This window comes from Engystomops pustulosus, chromosome 4 (genome assembly GCF_040894005.1).
Source record: "Engystomops pustulosus chromosome 4, aEngPut4.maternal, whole genome shotgun sequence".
Taxonomy (NCBI): Eukaryota; Metazoa; Chordata; class Amphibia; order Anura; family Leptodactylidae; genus Engystomops; species Engystomops pustulosus.
In genome coordinates, this window is record NC_092414.1 from 157,662,014 (window position 1) to 157,686,758 (window position 24,745).

Sequence of the window (24,745 nt, forward strand, 5' to 3'; positions counted from 1 at the left end):
ATATCTGTAATATATTGCACTAGATGATTTTCACACCCATTCTGTAGAAATCTAATGTCTTGAAATGCCCCCTTTCAGACGGATATGTCTGGGAGGTAAAGTTTTATTTTTTCCATCCAGGAAAACTAACTTGCATATTACTTTACCAGAATTCTTAGTGAAGCAAGTATGGTCTATAAGTACCCTCATAGGTGGTCCCTAAGAGTTCAATCTCCACATTCATTCAAGCTAATCATGCGTGTATGTGGGGGGGTTGGACTGGGAGGAGTAGCTGTCCATCTAATGGGAATTTATCTCATAAAGTCTACATCCAGCTGAAAGCATTGATTGATTGGCTTATTTGGCTTCTTCTGGGAATGGTTTATCCCCTTCCTATAAATATATATATTTTGTCAACTTTGTGTGTTATACATTATTGTGTTGCTGTCTTTCTCACCATTAGAAATGAAGTTTGAAGATATAGTTTGCATTGTGAATTTAATTGGGGTAGCTTTGAAGCCACTTTGGCCAATCTTCTGGTGTAATTTTCAGCAAAAAACGCCTTGACACATTTATGAAGGCTTTTAGACCAATTTTTCATCACTATTCAGACACGCCAAACCAAGGGGCATGGTCTTTGGAAAGTAGACATAGTCATGATTGGGCGGAAAACTGTGCCAAAAAAAACTAGACCATGCAAAATTCTGGGGCATAGTTTAGACCAGATAAAAGAAGGTATAAAATAGAAATCAACAGTCTTAAACTGCTGCTGAACGCAACATCAATATGATGAATCTGCGGCAGCACTAGACTAGTGTTGTCAAGATCTACACTGTCGGAGTCAGCAACACATTGTTTATTCCCCCAATGTCTTTTTTTAAAAAAGACATAATTGTTGATTTTTCACGTACTGGCTCTTAATGATCTTTCTAGTTTGGACCAGATGATCTTTCTAGTTTGGGCTAGACAATGCCTTTGTAATAAATTGTCCCCTAGCAGGGTATGGAGCGTGGCCATTTTCAACTGATACATTGTTTACTTTCTGTGGATATTAACCAGTCCATGGTCATGTGATGGATATGCAGATGCACGGTTCATTAGTATCACAGAGAGTAATCAGAGCTGTACGTGTTAACGAGCCGTGCACCTGTGTGATATCACACAACCATGGACTAGATTTTATACACAGGAAGTGAACAATGAAGCTTCCTGTTGAATGACAGCAAGCAGAGATCTAGAAAACATGGAGGAACTGATACAGAAAGTACTTAGTATTATGATCTTTATTGTTAAATGAAGAGTCTCTTTAAGTCTTATGTCTTTACGTAAAGATAAGTGCAAAGTGCTGCTAGAAGTTCTTGCGGACTTGTGTTTCAGTTCCAGAAAGTCAGTCATGGTACAGAGAGCACATATAAAATGACTACGTTTAATTTTGCAGTTTAAGAAAAAATGATGAATAAGCTCCTTTTGCTATAGGGAGTAAAATATTTTCCATTAGTAAGTAGACTACTGTTTTTCCGATGGTAGAACTTGGTGCTGATCCCAGTGTCAACTCGCTTTGTGATCTCCAGCCTTCGGCACAAAATAATATTATGGGCTCAGTGGAGCAGGGAATCATTTTTGCCTGGGAAATTCCAAAATGCATTTGCGGCACTATATGAGGAAAAAGAATTGCTATACATTATTAAAGCCAGTTCTGTCTAATAGGAGAATTATGTAGACTGAGCACATATAATGACCCCACATTTATGCATTATTCAAAATGAAATTTTAAAATAAAAATGCAGTTATCTTAGGATTTTTTTTTTCTCGAAATGGTCTGTACAAAGTACTTTTATTAATCAAAGCAGCATTTAGTTCTCGGAGTGAGTCAAATGAAGCACTAAGCATGAGCATCATTAAAAAGCATTGAATCGACTTTCAAGAATTCTGCCAGCTTGTTCTTGTTCAAGGGGGAAGGATTGGTTTTCTGTAATATTAAAAGCTGGCAAACAACTGAAATATAACTAGCTGTACCAGAAGCCAATTAAGATCAAAGCCGAGATTTTCAGTAGTGAGGCTTCATCGTTTTAATATTAAACATTTTTTCACTTTGACACAGATCAAGAGGTGTTAATGCGGATTCTTTGAAACAAGTCAAGTAGTGTTTTTTAGTGACAGAACCGCTATTTGTTCTATCACAATCAATTAGTATCATGCCCCGGAATCCTCTCCATTCCCCAGTACTGTATATCTGAAGTATCTGTTGCTGACAAACAAGAACAGCACTGTAGGCTCTCAATGCTGAAGGAGACTTAGAAGAACAAAGCTCACATATTTGTATTCCTCCCTCCCCAGTCATCGCAACAAAACATACACGTGTATCTGATCGGGAAGCGGCCAGATGTTACTGGCGTCTACATAGTTAAAAATAGTCATAGCAAAATAGTTAAAAATAGTCATCGTAGGCGCCTTGGTTATTATCACATATTCCCTGAGTCCAGTACAATGGCAGGTTGTTAATACATGTTACATCTGAAGAATAAGGAGTTAATGTCATCTACTGTGGGGGTCGATTGGTAGGAGTAATATATGGTGTTGAAAATGGATCAGTTGTGTCTTCTCTTTTTTCTGTTTTTGAACATATCCCTTTTATTCTCACATCCATTTGGAAGAAGACATTTGCCAGGACATTTAGAAGACAAAATGCCAGGTCCCCAGTATCATCAGTTAAAAAATGGACTGCACACGTATGGCATCAGTTTATTTTTGCGGACCCGTAGACTTCTATTGCCCTCTGTGATCCGCAAACTTGAAAAAAATAAGAAAGGCTCAAGACTTCCTTCAATGGACAACGGATCAGTTGAAAAGAAACGGTTGTGTGAAAAAAAAAACATAGAAAAAAATAGTATAGCAAGGCATAAGTGAAAATAATGGGTGGCATGCTGAGTTAAAAACGATGCGTGAATAACCCCGACAGCTATGGGAGTCTTAAAACCCTTGAAGGACTATAAATGGGGTTTCCAGAAATTAGGCTGAAAGAAGGAAATATCATAAAATATGGCTATAAGGTTAAATCTTTAGGACCTAATAATTTTTCCATAACCTAATATCTACATCATTTTATTATGGAGGTATTTATACATAACTCTGTGTAATGAAATAATAATAAATCAAAATTTTTGTAACAGTAATGGATTTTAGAGCTAGAGAAAACCCACCTTTGCCAAATGTCTTGCCAAAAAGCATCAATACAAAACAACCAAAAACCTAGGCGCCGCTGTAAAATTTATAGGCACATTGTCTACCTGGCTGCTGGGATTTGTCCAGCTATGACTGAAGGAGAATTTAGTGTTTAGTGGAACACATATATCACATGTAATAAAGGCTTCTTGAAATGTCTGTGATTTTTTGATCTACTGCATTGCTGAAATATTTTGACCTAAGTTTATTAGACTCTTTAAAAGATTGAAAGGTATTGAGAATAATAAAGCCAATGGTTTTGATAATGCCATAGTGATGCCCTCAAACCAGTCTACCAAGTCTCCATAAGTGCTTTACTTATGAGATCCAGTTATTCCTTATTGTGCTTTGTATGATGTGTTGTAGTAGACTTTAGTAAGCTCGCTGATGTGTGAAGCTGACTTCTAAGAATGGTCCTTCTTTTCCTGGCAGATGACTTGATCAATAAACAATGGGACTGCTGGCTAAACTTTTCAACATTGAGCATGATCAAATTCTACATCACTTGATTATTTTCTAGTTGTATCATTCAGCACTTGTTCCAAAATGATTTTATGGATCAGAGTTAAATGACTACAGAACACAAAGAAACTTTTTGTGCTCTGTCGACAGCTGGGCAAAATGTTCTAACAGCGCTGATCAATTTTTCAGAATGGTATTGAATAATATTGACAGTAAGAATTGATAGCTTTTTAGCAGGGTATTGACTGTTTCTTACAATATGCTGTATAGGACTAATGCTCCCCTAGTTTGCATAATGATCTATTGTTACAAAAGTGCGTAGTCTGGGGTACATGAGCAAGGAACTTGAACAACAACGGCGCTTTATGTGTATTGCCTGCTTTAGGCTACACGGTACTATTCTGGGCTGGTAGCCTTGATGGTAGCTTTGCGGTGCTTTGCTACCATTACTTTCCACATCTTGAATTAATGTCTGAGTAATAGTCTAAAGTTTGGTGTCATGTAGCAATGCAATGATGTTCCCCTTTGAGCCTAGAACTAACACATCTAGTATTGTATCTTCACATTCCTCCATTTAGGAATTCTTGTACACAAATGTATGCTAAAACAGGCCGGGTGACTCTTCACTTGTACTTCATAGGATGCTGAGTTGCCCTGCCCCAAAAACGGGCGGAAATAGGACTATATATTAGCTCTATATTTGTGTGGTAGGGCCACACATCTCGGGCAAGGTGTGGTAAAACATGGTGTGTCACTGCCCTGTGCCCGTGCACAATGCACCTCTATGGTGGCTGTGAACTTTCTGCCGTTTTTGCTACTAGCTCATGGCCATCAAATAAAGTTGTGTTTATGAGGCCATAGGCTGGGGGGGATATATTTCTTTACGTCTATAATTGATTATATATTTTAGCTGAGTAGAACTTGTCATCGATTTAACCTTATGACGCTTCTGGACTTAGGAGTCTTGGGATGGTCTCACTTTTCCATCTCTCAAAATTTGCATATAGAGATGTTGGTCAGCCAGTGAATAGGACCACCCACTAGAGTAGCTACTACTGCTCTATAACATGCCAATGCAACTTCCCTTTACATCATGTATTTTATTTAGCTCTTTATTAATTCCTCTTTAACCAATGTTTAACCCTTACATTTTCACATTTCTGTCCACTTATACTCCATTCATTAAAATAACAATCCGCTCTGTTGTTATGGAGAAACCATTAGTAACATAAGAAACATAAGATCTCAAACAATATTTCACAATCAGTGTGTTGCATCGCAGGAGGTCTTCAACATTCTGCAAAATATACTGTAATATAAAAATGTCATATTTATTCCATTGTCAACAAAACTAAGGTTTAGAAGTAGCAGACGATTATTAATGGAGCATTGGTCAGGCAAGCAAGCATTTTCTGGAATTCTATGTGTATACAGGGACCTTAGGTATTGGTTGGCTGTGACTACTTTTTCCCAGAAATAACCCCAGAACCCCATGGGTTGTGTTCGGAATTTTAGTCACGGAAGTGACTGGAGCTAAACTGCAATACCACATATAACCCATGGACATATGTGGTGCTGTTTATGTGCAAAAGCAGATTTGTGCATCATGGCTGGGTTGTTGGGTGATTAGATAAAAGGACACCGTTCCATTTGTTATATCATAACTCAATGGTTTTTATGGGTCTAGGATTAAAAACCCTACCTTCGATTGCAGTTTTTACTCTCCAGCAAATTTATATTCTGAATTAGTGTAACATCTATGTCAAGCCTCAGTATGTGGACACTGGGGTGCTGTAACACCCTGCTTTTAAGCTGTATACATTTCAATTAGACATCCCTATGATGGGAGCTTCCTTAAGTAAACAAGTAAGAGTTGCCATTATGGCTTATTAAACATCTATAGACTGTGTCTAGATTAAACTGCTTTAATATATTTATGTAAATTTTTCCGTATTATATTTCTTGGCAAATTCATCTCTGAAACATTGTTTTGCTGATCCTTGAGTCTCCAGTCTTTCTACATAGGTTTTTTTAAGTCTACAAGTCTCATCAGTTTTTGGAGCAGGGGTCAAAGTGCTTATGTCAGTAAATGTTTCCAACATGAATACGCTGACCTTTTTGTGATATGGTTAGCATTTTGCCTTTAGGTGATTGAATTATAATAATTGTAATAATTCACTAAAGTGTCTTTTTGACATTGGTTGATTGCTCTGCAGTTTTGGGTGATTCAACTTTGTTCATCTCCAACTCTAAGAGATATTAATTCATTTATGTAAACATGTTCATTTAAATTCATTTTAATGTAGATCTCTCCAGCATATAGTTGGCCTCACTAGAGTACACCAACATAGTGTTATACATAGATGTAGATACACACATTGGCAAAACGTTAACCAAACAAACTGATAACTGTGGGCCCAGCGAGCCGTCCAATTTGCATGGCAGTCTCCCAATTCTAGTTCTGAATTCTAAACTTTAACATGTTTGCTGTTTTAATTATGAAAAGGGTTTTCAGCTTTAGGATATTGATTTTGATATTCAGGAACCCAATAGATCAGCTGATTTCAGAAAGTCCAGCTCCATTCTGTGTGTAGTGGCCCGTCCCATTTCCTGCAGTTTCTGGAGTGACTGCTACACAGAGAATGGATCTGTACTTAAGCAGGTGATTGGCGGGTTTGCAGTTTTAGCATTGTAACTACCATCTGTTTCCTGACGCACCGGAAGTATTTAGTTTTCATGGGACAAGCAATGACCTCAGCATTGATGAAATGTGGGCCCGCAGAGGCCACTGATTGGCCGCAAAACTTCCATGACCACATCCTGTTCAGCGAAGCCACAAGTGTTTGCAAACCTATGGGACTACCATTTTATATGTTTACATGTGTCAGGGCATAACTAACATTGACACCTGTAACCAGTGACATTGAACATTTAAATATTCACTGGGACTGTCTTTTGTAGATTTCATGTCAGACATTGGGTTGTACCAATTATTATGAACCTCCCAAAATATGTATTCAGGCTCTGGAATTATAACTAAATACAGGCAGTCCCGGGTTACATACAAGATAGGGTCTGTAGGTTTGCTCTTAAGTTGAATTTGTATGTAAGTCGGAACTGTATACTTTACCATTGTAACCCCCAGCCAAATTTTTTTGGTCTCTGTGACAATTGGATTTTAAAAATGTTGGATTGTCATTAGAACCAGGATTAACAAGAAAGCTTCATTGTAGACACCAGTGATAACTGTTACAGCTGTTTATTGTAGTCTAGGGCTAAAGTACAGTAAATTCCCAACATTCAGAGGTCCGTTTGTAACTAGGGGTTGTATGTAAGTCAGGTGTTCTTAAGTAGGGGACCGCCTGTATGTGAAATTAAATAGTAAAGGCTGTTTACTATGAGTATTTTCACTCAGTGTGGGTGGGGACTCTCTAAACAGACACTTCATGATTGCTCTGTGCTTTGAAATGTTGTGTGCTGACAATGTGCTTAGATGATCAGGTTAAAGGGTTATCTACACTTTTATATAGCTTCTGAATATTCACTGGTATCTGACACATAGAAAGATGAGACAGATTAGAGATGGGAGATAATGGGATATAAACACAATGACACTCACAGCTCTGCTAACTATCGCACATCCATTGTCAGTGCTATATGCCTCCCTCCCAGATAAAAACCTTATCTGTCTGTAGCTTGTAGAGTAATTATCTGTAGGCTTCTTACAGGCTGGAAGTGCCTGTGTCTGAGCTGGTCTTATAAAGCAGGGAGGGGGGCAGGAGGCAGAGAGCACTGCAGTGTGCAAACAAGAGAAGCTATTCATGAGAAAAATCCGACCATAGTCAGAAGATTTACGGTCTGATCCAGGGGCAATCAGAATTGTAAACACTAGGACTGATAGAGATAGGTTGGAATTATATCTGTCAAATTCTGTATTTTTTTATTAATATCAGTGAATTAGAGAATTTTTTTATTTTGTTATCCTGAGTATATAAAGGAATCTTGTCTAAGTGGGAATACCCCTTTAATCTTCTGGTCAGACAATTAATCTGAGGTGACTTTCATGCTACCTAACCCAAATGAAACTTCTCCAACAGATCACATGCCAGACAAAAAATAAAGACATCCTAGTTTTTAAGTATGTCTATCAATCTATTAGTAGATTTTGGTTTTAGGGGGCTTCAGTAAAGAAAGAAAGCCCATTGAATCCTTTATAAAATTGTATTCATATATTTAACCAGAGAGAATGGAGAAAATAAAGTACAAGCCAGTTTGGGGAAAAATCTATATAAATGCCACTTTAATATCATCAGCCCATATTTCAATAAAGTAATGGAAGTGACAAACGCGTACATGGATTTGTAACAAATAACATTTAACCCAGCCGCCCGTGTAACATGAATTGTTATTGTAGATAAATCCGCAGGGAAAGGACTGATAAATTAGTGGGTAAAATTGACAAGTGACAAGACATTTGGAAACATCATTTGTCTCCTCTCTACAGTGAAGGTGATATCCATGCATTTCAAATAATGCCTTTTCCTGAATCCAAAACTGTGAAAATAACAGGCAGCAGGTAGTATAAAAGTGCCGCTCCTCCCAAATCCCTTCTTATAACAGTCTTATAGCGCACCAGGCTATTATTCCCCATTGCTAGTAAATTGAACATTTTTCCAGTATATCACCATTACAGAGTCCATAGCTTTTTCTGTTTATTGTAGGGCATAGCTCAGCATGGCGCTAGGCTTCTGCTCGTGGCTTCTGTGCACTCCTACATCTGCCTGTTCTATGTGTCTTTCTGGATTAGACAAGCAATTTATTAAACCTTTACTGGATGAATACCAGAAGTGATGGGGTTTGAGCAGAGCCTCCCACTACAACACAATCAGGTCTTATGTGGAATGATATTGACATGGGGAAAGTAAAGGTTTCCATACGTTTCTGTCTCATCGGGGAAACATGTACGCCACTGGAATGTGCTGAAAGTAGATACCAAATACTGAATACTGAAATAGTATCTTCAGTTATGCGGCCTCATACAGCTCATTAGTGATCTGCACAACCTCCCATTTGTACAGGGCTTTACCAGGACACTCATAGGCTTCTATGAGGCCCTACTTTGCCTCTATATGCCTCTAATTTCTAAGCAGTGCAGTGCCTATTATGCCATACCATATTACATATGTCTACTGCCCTACAAAATCTCAGACAGAAGCTGCCCCTTTTATTCTTACCACCTTCTCGGTGGAAAAATAGGGAACATCCTTAAACTGGGAATTTTAAGGATGCACATTGACTACCATACAGGAGTGAATGGTACAGTTTAGTTTCAATAGTACCGATTTATTCACTGCTATTTAAGGTAATGTGCTATTTATTCCTCCATGCTATATAAGACTATATTTACATCTGTGTCAAGAGCCGCCATCACAGCACCCATCAAAGATTACACTAGAAATGATGGACACCATATTGGAAACTCGCCAGACCTCATAATAATTAATGAAGGCCGTCCAGATCAATACACAAGCAATACTCAATCTCTTGGAGACTTCTGGAATGGCTCTTATAATAGTCTATTTATATAGTAGATTTTAATAAGCCATATAGTCACCTATGATAATATTTGTGACTGCTTGCAGGGCTGTGTGTGAGATGTGAACTTTCCAGGGCAGGACGTGTAGACTTTACATGTTTGCTATGTACACTGGAAGATTTGCACAAGTATGTACATGTGTGCGTTATTGTACCAATATTTTGATAGCAAATGCAGTCCATCGAATGTTTGCTCAGGGTTAGTAATGAAAATCCAGTGAATAATCGTTAAAATCTTCAGGTCTACTTGTTTCAATTTGTTATTAACATTGTTACTTTTGTAATAGGCTGCTTTAAAAAAGATCTCTCCTATTGCTATAGTCTATGCCCTGTTGTTTCCCAGTCCCTTCTAGGGAATTTGTCTACCACAGACTGGTAGATATATCCCAGGTGACTATATCCAAGCAGACTGTCCTCATCTAACACGTGTAGGTCATATTATGTGTTATGTATTAATATTTTATGTACAGTATCAGAAGTTTATGACTAAAATAGTGACTACAATATCAATAACATGAAAAATCAAAGAATAAGGACATTTTATGATATGTAGCACCACCTACAGCTAATAGTATGTTAAAGGATTATATTTCTTGGATATAGTAGTAAGTAAATATATTACAATTACTTCTCACATGTACCTTTTTTAAATGTTTATTAAAAAAAAAATTTTACTTTATTTGTATTTTAATAGGTAAAACCTTACCAGAAGGTGGTCCATTTTATGAACCATGACGCTCTGTGTGCTTCATGCTGGCATGGTGCTAGGGATAGCGTCGCTGGTCTTTGCAGTCAGTTTTCCTGAAGATGATGAGCCTATCAACATTGTAGATTATCACTGTAAGTATTTTTTTACTATACCCTATAAATGTAGTAAATGGACTGGACAGTAATTGGTTATCAGCATTTATCATTTAGAGCAGATTCACCAGCCGTGATCGGTCTGAGAATCATGGACTGTGCAGTGTTCTGTCTCACAGACGGACCGCAATTGCTAGGATGGGACTCCTTGCATCATGGTAATATATGATGGAAGGAGTCCCTTCAGCCCCGATGTAATCATGAAGAAGGGACTTATTATCTCATATATCACTATGATGTAAAGAGTCCCATTTTGACTTCTGGGGTCCTTCCATAAAACAGGACACTACACAATGGTCTGCGATTCATGGACCAACCATGTCTCCCTAAATTTATAGGAGGAACGGGACCCACAGTGTCATACCCTAAAGGAAATCTACCATCCATGAATGACCAGGAGCTTCTTATATTTGTTATATATTTGTTATCCATGGCCTCCTTCTTTCTAAAATCAACTTTTAAAACAATGCTAATAAGTCTGAAGGGACGTTACCAGAGCCCCTCCATGATGAAGATGCACAGGCTTTTACAATGAGTAGAACATGTCTCACCCAACCCCTTTCAACCTCCCTGCTCGGCTCTGCCTGTGAATCTACAGCACTGAGGGGCTCTGGAAACACCAACCAGAACCCTTCTGGCTCATTAGCATAATTATTAAATATTATTTTAGAAGGAAAGAGGCAATAAATAACAAATATAAGAAGATTACCACAGTCACTCTGACTGGATCTATGAGTAAGTGCTCCTGGTTTATCATGATGGATTTTGATGGTTGATTTCCTTTAAGCATTCATATATACACCATAATCACCCAACCTGTGGATAAGTGATAAAAGTTACTTAAAATCAAGAAGTCGCAGAGATGTAATCAGTTAATAACGTAGTTAGTAGATTGGAAGTAATAAATGCTTAGTGGTCATGGGTGAAAACATAAGATGAAAATACTTATTTTAAAGTGTGTTTTCTTATATTTAATTTTGGTTACTTATATTACAATTTCTGCAGTATGTTATAGAGACTACAGAACATAATGTCTCCATCCTGCAGAACATGCTAGAATGTCTAATGCCTTTTTAAAGACCACATGTAATTTGAAGGAGAAGGAAATCACATTTGCTGACATTGGTCATATTTTATTCATTTATATTCAAGATGTTGCAACAGGGATTTAGCTTAAACCCTTCTACACCTAGTATATACAGCTAATCAATTCTGTATATTGATTCTTTAGCCGTGTAATCCAGAGTGATGGTGTATCCCATTTTAACTTGCAGATTCAAGGCAATATCCAGTATTTAGAGGACGCCCTTCAGGCAATGAATCACAGCACAGCTTGGACTTTCAACTCATGTTAAAAATTCGAGACACACTTTATGTTGCTGGAAGGTAATTTCCTTTAATCTGTTTATATGAATTGGACTTGTATTCTATTTTTCGTTCAGCAGTCCTTTTTAAAGCTCCCAGGAAAGTTCGATTTAGGAAATGAAAAATAGTCATTCTTATCAATATATTATTTTGTGCTTTGAAAGAAATAAATCTGAGGTATAACAAACACCAATGCTATATTAGCCTTTATGTGATCGAGTTTAATATTCCAACAACCAGATGCATGATTTGTAAATATGGCTTTATTTGTAATGATATGGGTAACTGCTTGACAATTTCTAGTTGATCTTTCGGGGGTAAAAAGTTAAATAATGCTGATCACATGTTATTACTACATTGCACTCATCTAGACAGTTCCTATCCATATGCTAAAGGCCCCACTACTCTAAGTCACCCTATTGTATCCAGAGCAGAGAGCCACTACATATGGAGCACCCTATCTAAGATTTGACCTGTCTTTGTGTTATATGACAGCAGAGTGATGGGTAATACAGGGATGATATGTAGCTAATCTTGGTTTATCCATATCGTAACTAGAGATTTCTGATGCTTATCCCATGGTGGGGGGTGCTGATTTTACATCGGGATGACCATACACATTACCTTCAAGTCAATTGAATGAACATTCTTTGAATTATTCATCATTGATGGATGAAAATCATAAGAATGTAATAAGTCTTTCTTCCGACTACAGGATGAAGATTTCTCAACTTCCTTCCAAACCCTGTTGGTGTATGAATGGGCTAAAGCAGTCATTTACTGTCAAATCATAGTGAATTATAACATTTTTTATGGTTAAAATCTTCTGTTTTGATAAAGTTTAGTTTAACATGGACAGCTATTAATTTGGCCCATGAGATTTTAACTGTGTCCTTCTCTGAGCAGGTAGTTACTCAATATTCTGCATGCCGTGCTCACAATGCATAAAACATATTTCAAGCTTGATGTGTTTGGAAATATGTCTACGTTTTCTAGCAAATCTCATGATTGAGTATCATTGCGCTCCCTTGTAATGTAGGTTGATCACTCTTACCTTCTAAAGACATTGATCTTAAGAAATATGATTAAAAACTACTTGCAGACAGATGGTTTGTGCAACAACAGCCTGTTAAAACATGCACAGCCAAGATCGGAGAAACACATGGAAAGAAGGTTAGAAGAAAGAGAATGAAAGTGATACTTTACTAAAGAAGGAAAAAGTGTAATCCAGCAATAACCTTCCTTCCCCAGACAAAGAAATTCAGTAGAGCTGCAGAACATGTGTATTCTCTGACAAGGGTCTTGAAAATACATTTGTCATGCTATGCTTGAATGACTCCAAGGCCAGCACTTTACTCCATTTCCTGAAGTGTTTTCTTTCTTTATCTTCCATAGAGATCAAGTTTATGCTGTAAATTTAAATGAGGTGCACAAGACTGAAGTAACACCGAGCAGAGTAAGTGAACCTACTCTATGAGATCCATCAAAAAAAAAAGAAGCCACTTTGACTTTTAAAGGATAAAAAAGAAAGGGAATGTCAATCACATTCTTTTTTGTTTGCTGATTTTGTTTCTTCAGAAGTTGACATGGCGATCGGGTCAAGCAGACCGAAAGAATTGTGCAATGAAAGGCAAACACAAGGTATTTCTGGACTCTTAAAGGCTGAACATCAAAAGATGACGTTGATAGAGAGGAGCTTCTGATTTCTAATGTTTCATGTATTTGTGATTCAGGATGAATGCCATAACTACATCAAGGTTTTTGTTCCACGAAGTGATGAGATGGTCTTTGTCTGTGGCACAAATGCTTTCAATCCCATGTGTAGATACTACAGGGTAAGTAAGGCCTTTTAATCTTGATATACTCTGATGCAAATCCTTTCAATCTTTTTACTTTCTGGAAACATACAGACAATTGATAGAACATATATTGGATCTGACTGATAATACCAAGGGTGCACAAGGCTTAGTTGAGTGGCTAAATTATAGAAAAGGCTTCTGTTCATCTTGTAGTTGTAAAAGATCAAATAATTTGAATTTAAGATCTCCATATATCGGTATTGATAGATAGTCCTCCTGAACCATATTTTGGTGATCACATGGATTATGCATTAAAATACATGTCCATTTTTACTTTTCTGCAAAACTTGGTGCATTTGGCTGGGTTTCCTATAAGTATAAAAACACTTATCTCCCCCAAGACTATTTGCCACTGATAAATGTGTCTTATTCGGCTCCGTTAAGCTTCAGGACCACATTCAACTGCATAAAAATAGTCAGGAGTAGTTTGTGTTACTCAGCTGTTACACAAATGTTTGATGAAACTTGACTTGTGACCATTAAGTATATTAGATCTGGATACATAAATGCCAATATAGACATGTCACTAGTGATAAACAAAATTAGATATTGAATCAGACTAGTATAACTGTACATCACAAGATATTACATTTACATTATATTTATTATCCAATTTTAATAGACATGTTATGCTTGTTACTGAGGATAACAGGTCTAACTAGGGGGATTAACCTATTGCTTGAACCATGAAGAGCCAGATATACACATGATTAGCTGCTCAGAGCCGCAGGGGGGTTTCTTCTGCGCTTAAAATGTGAGGTCTGTCTTTAGTACATGATCTTTAGGTTTTTCTTCGTCTAAATGTGTAACAAGACTATAAATTCATCAAGTTCATTAAAGTTATTCTTAGCTAAATTGCAGTGTTTAAATGCTCAATTATATATCTTGTACTTTTGCAGTTAAGCTCCTTGGAATATGACGGAGAAGAAATAAGTGGTTTGGCCAGATGCCCATTTGATGCCAAACAAACCAACGTCGCCCTCTTTGCTGGTAAAACATTTGCTATCATTTTTCAGTTTGTAGGACTAATTGCATTATGGTTGCTAGGAACAAGAAACAAACACACATCTCTGAGGCTCATTTGCCATTTTCTAAGTCAGGTTGAGCCTTAGCTGATATAATTAGATTGGTGGAAAAGATTGTTTTGTTGTGTGTTTATGCTTACAGTATCTATAACTACCAATATACGCTGCACCTACATAGTGGTAACTACTAGTCTCACAAGCAAAATGTAACATGATTTTGACCATTTTAACAAGTGTGTTCTAGAAGGTAATGCCGCATTGATTTATCCTCAGGATTTGGGCTCCAGCAAACTGATACCCACCAATCATGGCATCACCTTTTAAAATGGGATTTACTCCTTGAAGGAGGTGTCCACTTTCAGCAAATAATTGATATTGTTTGTGTAAGGAAAAGTTGTACAATTTTCCAATATACTTTCCAATTCCTCATGGATTTCTAGATCCCTGTCCAGTTACACTGTCCCTTAAAGATTAATTGGCTAAATATTTTAGGCATATAAAACAAGTAAAGTTCCTTTGTGACCAAAACTTTCCGTATGTTAATCAAATTGGCCTTCGTCAAAATAGAAAAAAAAAAACCTCGGATTTGACCGAAAAAATTATTTTAGACTTTGGGTCTACAACTTACATTTTATTTAGAATAAGTTAAAACAAGTGCACTTAAAAAAAAGAAAAAAAAGCTATTTGTTTTTCTTGACTTTTTGTAGCTAAATTAGCCTGTTCTCCTTCAACTATAGGTATTCCAATATTTTAACCGATTATTAGGCTTTACCATCACTTTTTTACGTTTTATTGTACTAGACATTGTAGCTTTATAGTTATAATTAAAATTGGAGGACTGCAGCTACTGAAAAAATACAGATTTTATATTTATACAACTGCCAAAATTCCAAATATTTGTCCTTGGCATCTTTGTAGTGCAGTTTTATAGCAATGAACTATGATCGTATTGTACAATACACAATACACAGTGTCTATTACTGGGCCTGACATTTGTTTAGATGTTAATGGTTTCTATGATGTCTACAGTACTTTAAGTCATTGAAGTATTCTGTATAAATATGTGAAAAAATTACTCCTGATTTACTGTTTGTATATTACCATGTTTATAGTAAATTATATATTAAGGAGGATTTACTTTGTTGCTTAGATGGGAAGTTGTACTCTGCCACCATGGCTGACTTCCAAGCCAGTGATGCCGTAATCTATCGGAGCATGGGGGATGGATTCGCTCTGAGGACAATTAAATATGACTCCAAGTGGCTGAAAGGTACTTGAAACCAAACTTTTATTAATAATGACTAAGAGATCAGGCACCCACTTGATATGGGAATGAAGCGTAACACAGTTTAATAGTATTTCTCAGAAATATGATGCATATTAAGTACTTTGGGCCCTTCTTGGTTTGACACAGCTATATGGCAAAGCTAAATCTTGCATGCTGATGCATCAAGGTCTTCACTCCGAATGCATATTTTCCACCTTTGCAAAATGGTTTATGATTGATTCTGCAGTAAAAAAAATCTTAACAGTAATATAAATCCTGTGAGGCCCTTTTACACTCCATTAGACAGCATTAAAGACGGGAAGATCAATTAAGCTTGAATCCCCTCGTATATATATGCATCAAGTCCAAGCTCGCTTTTTAGTTTTCACATTCAAGATGTGTTTTGTGTATCATATACAATTTAACTGATGTACGTGTCTTGTCTTGCTGACTTCCCAGAGCCGCATTTTCTGCATGCAATAGAGTACGGCAACTACATCTACTTCTTTTTCCGAGAGATTGCTGTGGAGCATAATAATTTAGGCAAGGTAAGTGCAAATTTGGGGGTGTTCCAAGTTCTAGCATTTAACATGGTACCAGCAAAGATGAGGAGTTCAAGTTCACAAATTTGGCATAATGTTTTGAGCGTGTCGGTGCTTGATAAATCTCACTGCTATTATAAAATTATCCATTAGCCTTGGGGCTGTTCATATTCATCTGCTTCTTAACCGCAATCTATTACTAAGATATTTGCTTCACTCTTTTCTTTAATTAATCTTCAAAGACGGACTTTACATGACCTAGAAAATGAATGTATCTTCCACAGCCTAGGTGTGTTATCGTTTTCTTAAAATGTGCAGAAAATACTAAATATCTTTCTCTGAGACCAAAATGGCTAGCAGATTCCTGCATGATCCTGATTAGAAAATCACTTTATTTCTTGGCAAGGATTAAATGCATAAATATGTTTAGATTTCAACAGAGGTTCCATTGTGCCTCCCAAATGTTAAATATTTAAATGACACAAATGCAGTTTATGATACTTTGGCTACATTATAGACATTCCTGTGTAAATTATTAAACCATTTACGCATGGTTAATTAAAGACTTCACAAAAGGTGGGGAATCTGTGTGAATGTTATGGGCCTTGCTCAGTGGTGCATTAAAATGGACATCAGGCTGCAGTTAAATACTGTCTGCTCTCCTTCAGTGCTTAATTCAGACAAACTAGAGCTGGATGAAAACATACCTGGACTGAGTTTTATCATCCACGAAAGATAGAATTGTGTCTAATTACATTTGTCTTTATTTGAATAATCAATTTGCAACTTTTCCCATAATGTAGCATGTTGCAGGCTTATATAATGTTTGAGTTGCATTCATTTTGTTTTCAAAAACATTTTTCAAATAGGTATTTATTAAAAAAAAAAAGTTGCATAGTTTGTCTCCTGCAGTCTGCTAGTTTTCACATACAGGATACTCTGCTCCATCCAGAGAAAAATTCATTAGAGAAGCCTTCTGATGGCTCTTATCTCCTTTCTCCAGGGGGCTTATAAGCACTTATTTTAAGCACTTTACGCTGCCCTTACTGAGGCAAGACTACAGTCACAACACAGAAAGTAGCCTGAAATGCAAATATTACTTAGTAACAATTTGAGGACTTTTAAGACACCGATTCGGTAATGTTAAAATTGCAAAAGCATAACTATGTCAAACACAATTTCTAAAGCAAACAAGTCTTCTCTTGGGCTGAAAAGCTACTGAAAATCAAAACTACATAATCTGATAATATACCATGGAGTTATGGAAAATTAGTTGCTTTTCTTGTGGAGGCCTTGACAGACCGCAGGCAGCTTTTTGAAAAATAAGTGGTAAACTACATAAGAATGTATCAAAAACCTCTTCACTTTCTGGTCAGTTTTAGCTTTTTTTGTTATGTTAATGATTGCACTTTTGTATGTTCTTACCGTTTCGTTCTATTTTGCAGGCTGTACATTCCCGTGTAGCACGCATTTGCAAAAATGACCTGGGGGGGTCACAAAGGGTCCTTGAAAAACATTGGACTTCCTTCGTGAAGGCAAGACTCAACTGCTCTGTTCCAGGAGATTCTTTCTTCTACTTTGATGTTCTGCAGTCTATAACAGACATAATAGAAATCAATGGAGTTCCCACCGTTGTTGGCGTGTTTACTACACAGCTAAATAGGTAATGGAAAGAAGAGGCTGACATGAAATAAAGTCCTTCACTTTCTTCATGCTTCTGCAATTGTTTCCATTGTGTAATGTGCACAAGAAAGATTTTCTTATTTTCCATTCCTTTCTCAGCATACCAGGTTCAGCGGTTTGCGCTTTTACTATGGATGACATTGAGAAAGTATTCAGAGGAAGGTTTAAAGAACAAAAGACTCCAGACTCTGTTTGGACAGCTGTACCTGAAGATAAAGTACCCAAACCAAGGTATTAAAGAGAAAAAAAAGATTAACTTTGGAGATATCTAACAATGGCCCTCAGAGGTGTGCTTCTCTTTGCTATTTAACTGATGAAAATACTTAATGTTGTATGACGTTCCTCTTATTTTAGGCCAGGCTGCTGCGCAAGACATGGTTATGGTGAAGGTTACAGGTCCTCTACTGAATTTCCTGATGAAACCTTGGCCTTTATAAAGTCCCATCCTTTGATGGATTCTGCAGTTCCTTCTATTGTTGAAGAACCTTGGTTCACAAAAACTCGTGTCAGGTACTGTAACATAAGAGTTTATATGGGGGATGAGAGGGATTTCACAAGGACATCCATAACCCTTAAAACAAGTTATTACAACATAGACTCTACTGATAAGTGAATTAGTGAGTGTTATTAAGACATAACTTTTATATTTTTCTTGTTTTAGATATAGGTTGACTTCTGTAGCAGTAGACCACCTCGCTGGACCCTACCTAAATTACACAGTCATATTCGTAGGCTCTGAAGCTGGCATTGTGCTAAAGATCTTGGCTAAGACTAATCCATTTTCCCTGAATGACAGTGTATTACTGGAAGAAATTGATGCCTACAACCGTGCAAAGTAAGCATTACCTCGTACAAAACAAATGTATTGATTTCACATGCAAGTTGGTCTCCTACACAATTGCACATTTTCAGTCTATTTATTTCTAATGATACAACCATGAAGAGAACATTCTCACTCGTAAGAGTATAGGTTTAAGAAACCGTAATAAAGCTCAAATTATACTGTTCATGACATAATACATGTTGTTATATAAATATAATAAGGAATAGAATAAAACTGTTCAAAATGTTATAATACAAGCCACATTGAGTGCCATAATACCACTCATGAAGGCAGTAAACATTACACATTTACAGGTGAAACTATATGATAATTGTGCAGGATCAGTGGGATACTTCTCAAGATGTTGGAAAATTTCCATGTCATGTTGAGATTGTTTTGCACATTAATAGTAAATGCCAAGTGTATATGAATCCATATATTGTTCTCTCTGATCATTTCTAAGCGAAAGGTCATATATTGATTTCTCCATTCATTCCACTGATTGTCCCCAGAGTGAGGATACTTTTTTATCATTGGGGTATTGGTGTGTAACCCACATTGCATATTTTAGATAAAATTTCTATAGCTCCGTTGTATGAGAAGAGGAGTGTAGGCCTTCCATTGTGCGTTTTATTTACCCAGCAATTAACAATTAGTCCAGACTGGTTCAGACTTTCCATGAGGTGTGTGTGTGAATGGTGTTAAGTACTTGATTATTGACCAGATCCATGGAGGAAAGAAATTATGTCATGCAGTTAATGTTGAGAATCCTAATTGCTTTTGAGCTGTATGTTTATGCGTTAGGAGATTTTCCTGGCGTTATTATAGTTACGGTTGGAATGAAATAGCAAACAGTAATAATGATTCAATGGGAACAAAATTATAGGAAACCAAGAATATTTCTTGTGCATGAATGCACAATTCAGACTATTTCCCTATTAATGGTAGTAATAGTAACAATTAACCAAATCTAGGAATCGGAATAAAGCTATGACCTAGTGGTAAATAGCAGGTCAACATTTTATTCATAATTTCTTTTTTTTTTTTTTAACTTGGGCCAGATTTCAGATTTTGCTTTCGAAATTCTACAGCACTTGAAAATTCAGGCGTTAAAATCCATCATCTGAACTGTACATGACAAAGTACATCAATAAGGAAACAACCAGTTTTAGATGTGCCTTAATTATGATCTATAGCATGCAAGACGTCAAACAGATTTGAGAAGCCCTCCCCTTAGACATGTCATCAGAGTGGGAGGAGTTAAAGATACATAATAGGAACAAACCACACTAATGTGTATAACTAAAGTGTACAACCAGTTGAAATGGTAAGCCTACGTGCACATGACCATTTATTTTGGCTGCCATTGACTGACATTATACTAGGTCGCGGAATGATGAGCAAAACGTGTCCCACCACACCATGACTGAGCCAGGCGTCTTGGCCTCAAAAGATAGAGTAGGTCCTACTAGAGTAGGTCCACCCCGCCCATCGATAATGGGCCCCAAACTTATTTTGGTTTTGTACACTTAGCCTACATATAGACTGATCTATACAATTAAAACAATACTGACCCAAATGTTATCTGAGTGGTGAAGAGGTAGTGGGAATTGTCTGCATTACTTAAGTCACTGCATCACTTATTTCATCACCCCGCTCTTCATCTCTGCAGGTGTTTCGGCGACAGCGACGAGGACAGAAGAGTCTTATCCTTGCAGATGGACAAAGATCACCATGCCTTATTTGTGGCCTTTTCAAGTTGCATTATTAGGCTCCCACTGAGTCGTTGTGAACGTTATGGCTCATGCAAAAAGTATGTAAAATCTTCTTTGAGGTTGCCTATCGCTGGCGGTTACAGAACAAATCCCTGACAAAAGCATTCTCATTAACAAACAGGTCTTGTATCGGTTCAAGAGATCCTTACTGCGCTTGGCTAAACCATGAAACCTGCGGCAGAGTCAAACCTGGCATGTTGTAAGTGTGATTACACTCTCTTACTGCTAACGCTAGTGATATATCTAAGATTATAGGAATATGTAAACTGCTTTATTAGGATTATGCATTTCTTCCCTCTACCACAGTGCCTGTAGATCTGACTGAAATTATTTCTGCTTAGTGATAAAAATTACTCTGTATTTTATATTGTATTTTTACTGTAATACTTTGGAGACAGAAAACATTAATCCTAGCGGGAATTGTAATATCTGCTTTGAATCCAGTTGGGAGGTAAAGTATTGCTCCTCTGGAGATTCCTATTAATTATCACAAAGCAATTCTCCTGTACAAACAAGCATAAATTGGCTTTCTATGTTTACACAATATTTTGTCGCTTTTGTATTTGCTACTAGAATATATTTGCTATATATTTAAGAGTGGAATCTGCTGGTTCTTTTAATATTTCTCAGTAAATCTCATTTTTATTATGCAGCTTTGGATACGAACAAGACGTTGAACACGGTAACACGGCACAGCTTGGCGATTGCCATGGTAAGGACCAACCACTCAAAGCTGTATAATTTCTGCTTCATAGTAGTATAATTCGGGGCTTCCATAATGCACATACCACCTTTAACCGTAACCTAATTTTTTTTTCTTTTCCATGGGCTAAGCTGTTTTGCATTTGATAGCAGTAGTGAAATGATGTTTTTTTTTTTTTGTATATGACTTTTTTTTTTTTTTGCTATGTGCAACTGCTTAAGGACATAGAAAACAAGAATCTTTTGTGATCATAATCAACAAATTTTTGCTTTCCGTTAATATTTAACTTTTTTTTTGTTTGGTTTTCGTTTTCTTTCACTGATGACCTGTTCCTTTAATTTTAGAAAAAATGTCTACTACAACTACACCAGATTACAAAATATTTGGCGATCCAACATCTGGTTAGTTTTATTAATTTTATCTAAAATTAACTGCCTTTATCTTTCGGTTCAGCATTTTCTGCTCTTATGACTCCCCCACCCACCCCTTTCGCAGTTGGCCTCATTTTTGTGCTTCAACCTCATGCACCCACTAATTTCAAGGATAGATATCTGTCCTTTTTCCTGTTTGTTATTTTTTTTCTCTTTAAGAAGCAAAGTAATTCACCTATGTGTGACCGCATGTTACCCAATGCCCGTCATTGATTGATGCGTCAAATCTATTATTAAAAGTCTAATTAGTATGTGACATTTCCACAGCATGAAAGCCAGCCAGCTTTCATTATTGCTCCCCATACATTTGTCAAAGCGTGTTTCTCATCTATTAGTTATAGATGACGGTCACATTTTTCATACAACATCTCTATATTTGATTGCATATATGTACTTTACTGTGTACTGCTGGGCTTTAAACGTTTGTCTTAGCATTCTGCTATGTATGACTCTAAATATTCAATTTAACGTTGGTTAAAAGGTAACTCCATCCACAAAGCATAATCCGTCTATTATGGTGTTTTGTATGTGGCCTACTATAGACACCTCAGTCAAACAAGCATTAACCTCCCTTTTAACCTGACATAGATTAAAAGGTAGTCACATCCCATACTGGTTGTATACTGAAAATATAGCCTCAGACAAAATATTTCTTAAAAAGAAATCTAGGTCTAGGACTGTCAGTGTTATATTTGTAGAAGAAGAGTCTCAACATACCAGCCATAATGGTGGGAATATATATAATATATATAATATATAGATATCTGGTATAACTAATTGCACAATGCCATCACCGCATCTCTCTTTGTGTTCCCATTCTCTGCTTCTAACAAGACATTGAGGCAAAGCAAATCCTTTGGCACTTTAAGGCTGCGGGGATGTATATATGGCGGCACATTTGTGGCCTTTAAAAAGCTATTTATTTACTCTTTTTTTTTTACTTGATATCACACAAAACTTTATTTTGGGTTTCTTTTTGGGTGGAGATATCTTTTAATAAAGATAAATCTTTGCATATTATACCTGCATTTACCAACATTTAACATAATATAGTTATGTGGGTATTCTAATGCAGCAGGATAAAAGTCTCAGGATACAATGTAATAAACATTTGTTTGCTACCACAGACATTGAAGCACCTTCCACTTCTGTAACCACAAGTAGTTCAGTCATTCTTCCTAAAGTGATTGGTTCCTGGAAACCCAGAATGACTGGTTCTCGGAAATTTGTGTATGAAGATGACCCAAACACCTCTGATTACATTGATACATTAACAGGTGTCAAAAATGGTAAGGCCTTAAAGGGAAAGAACGTAAACTGAGTGGAAATCTGCAATCTCTACGATATTTTACCTTTAATTACGAATAGTTAAGGTGACTTGCATTCTGTGGCTCCAACTGGGCCAGCTGTGAAGTCAGACCCTGTAATAATCCACTTGAATTAATTCCTACCTACCGGAGGTTTGGCAGGTTTCCACTCAGGAATGGCAGTGTACTTTTTCTTTCAATTAATTTTATGCATTGATTTGCTTTTATTTTGTGTGACATCATTTTAATTTACATAATCGTTATATTATTTTTCTTACCATCATACATTAGGATATTTACATTTTACATGATTTTAGCTGAATTAGCGTAGATTTCCCATGTACACAATATTTGCAGGATGAGTATCCTTAATAGCTATATCAGATTTAAGATAATACACTAGGAATGTGAATCTGAGCTTGGATTGTATTGCATGAACAACAATCACATATTCCCCCAAATTGACAGTCTAGAAATCACCAGGGAGTGATGGGACAGTATTCTTCTTCTGACTTCATTATAGATACAACAAGAACATATGTATTCCATATAAGGAATCAACAGTAACTGAAACATATGGCCTCATAGGTGAAGTGTCCTGTATTTTGAGCATGCCTTTCTTGGGAAAATCAATGCAGTAAAATCTTCTGTTTTAAAAGGGAACCTGTCACCACATTTTTCACATATACAGCTAGTGACAGGTTCCCATAGAGCCCTGTTTACTAGCGGACACCCGTCTTTAAGCTAAAATTAGTTTCTTTCACATCTTCATAAAATCAGACTTATAAACTTGCCTGGTATCTAGGGGTATCTAGAGTCGGGGGTCATGGTCTAATGTCATGTGACCAGGGTGACATTAACTTGGGTCCTTTAGCCTCCTAACATTAGTAGACATTCACATAAAATCACAGTAGTCTGCATGCACTTCTGCTCCTCTTCATGCAGGCTGATGTAATTTTGTGTGATCAGATATGTGCATGGATTACAGTTTGGTAATGTTAGGAGACTAAAGGACCTGTGATGATGTCACCCTGGTCACATGACATTACAGCTGCATGCTGAGAAAGCATGGGGTTGAGCTGCTGGATACAGCCCAGGGAGGCCAACTTCAATATATTATAGGTAACCCTGGATACAATTTTTAGCTAAAAGAAGGGTGTCCGTTAGTTACTAAGGTTTGGGAACCTACTATTAGCTGTATTTGTGAAAAATGTAGTGACAGGTTCCCTTTAAGTAAATACAAGGAAGTATTTCAGTGCACAATGGGTGTGGCCACTAGGGTTTCTACTCAGCCATGATTGTCAATGCCAAATCGCCCATTGCACACCAAAATGTATATTTGTGTAAGATTTCGTGCTGTAAAAGCAATGGGTATTTTCAGGACACTTCGTATATTTGTACACTTTAGGACACCCTTAGTATAAATATTTAGTATACACAAACATTACATACATTACTTCTTTTTTGTCTGCTTATTGTTTATACTACTATTCTGAATGCATGTATGTTTCTTTGTGGGTATAAGTTCCAACATTTGCTTTTTTTTCCACTTTTCCATCTTTTTTATTATTTTGTGTTCTATGCACACTGCCAGTAAAAATGATAACCCAGAGCATTTCTTGCTAAATGTTCAAAGGCCTTCCCACTAACAAAATGTAGTTTCTTTAGAATTATAACATTCACTAATTGTTAGTCATATCTATTCTGCGGCAGAATAAGGTCTCGAAGACAAACAAGAGCAAATATCTATATTTTAACCAACTATGCTTAACTTTTCAAGAACTTTTTTGTAGTTGTTTCAATGTCTGAAGAACCTTGCTTCTTGTATGTCTGTGGTTGCCAACTT

The 24,745-nt window shown here is 36.7% G+C and overlaps 1 protein-coding gene and 1 long non-coding RNA gene across 6 annotated transcripts in view; one reads left to right on the plus strand and one right to left on the minus strand.

Moving 5' to 3' along the window:
• Positions 1 to 24,745, plus strand: part of SEMA6D (semaphorin 6D) — an 86,512-nt gene that overhangs the window by 55,326 nt on the left and 6,441 nt on the right. For 2 of the 5 annotated variants that reach the window (XM_072148236.1, XM_072148235.1), the window contains exons 2-18: positions 9,953 to 10,098; positions 11,394 to 11,505; positions 12,880 to 12,940; positions 13,063 to 13,125; positions 13,218 to 13,319; positions 14,243 to 14,333; positions 15,519 to 15,638; positions 16,095 to 16,183; positions 17,623 to 17,840; positions 17,960 to 18,091; positions 18,215 to 18,370; positions 18,522 to 18,695; positions 20,356 to 20,496; positions 20,580 to 20,657; positions 21,112 to 21,170; positions 21,506 to 21,562; positions 22,720 to 22,881. In XM_072148236.1, coding sequence (XP_072004337.1) covers positions 9,990 to 10,098; positions 11,394 to 11,505; positions 12,880 to 12,940; positions 13,063 to 13,125; positions 13,218 to 13,319; positions 14,243 to 14,333; positions 15,519 to 15,638; positions 16,095 to 16,183; positions 17,623 to 17,840; positions 17,960 to 18,091; positions 18,215 to 18,370; positions 18,522 to 18,695; positions 20,356 to 20,496; positions 20,580 to 20,657; positions 21,112 to 21,170; positions 21,506 to 21,562; positions 22,720 to 22,881 — 1,924 coding nt within the window. In that variant the 5' untranslated portion in view covers positions 9,953 to 9,989. The remainder of the gene's footprint in view (positions 1 to 9,952; positions 10,099 to 11,393; positions 11,506 to 12,879; positions 12,941 to 13,062; positions 13,126 to 13,217; positions 13,320 to 14,242; positions 14,334 to 15,518; positions 15,639 to 16,094; positions 16,184 to 17,622; positions 17,841 to 17,959; positions 18,092 to 18,214; positions 18,371 to 18,521; positions 18,696 to 20,355; positions 20,497 to 20,579; positions 20,658 to 21,111; positions 21,171 to 21,505; positions 21,563 to 22,719; positions 22,882 to 24,745) is intronic. The other 3 variants (XM_072148238.1, XM_072148237.1, XM_072148239.1) reach the window with 3 other exon arrangements.
• LOC140127483 (uncharacterized) lies at positions 1,281 to 17,687 on the minus strand. Its single transcript, XR_011854997.1, has 3 exons — positions 17,603 to 17,687; positions 9,965 to 10,074; positions 1,281 to 1,632 (listed from the first exon to the last, which is right to left on the minus strand). It is a non-coding gene; the product is annotated as an uncharacterized lncRNA (long non-coding RNA).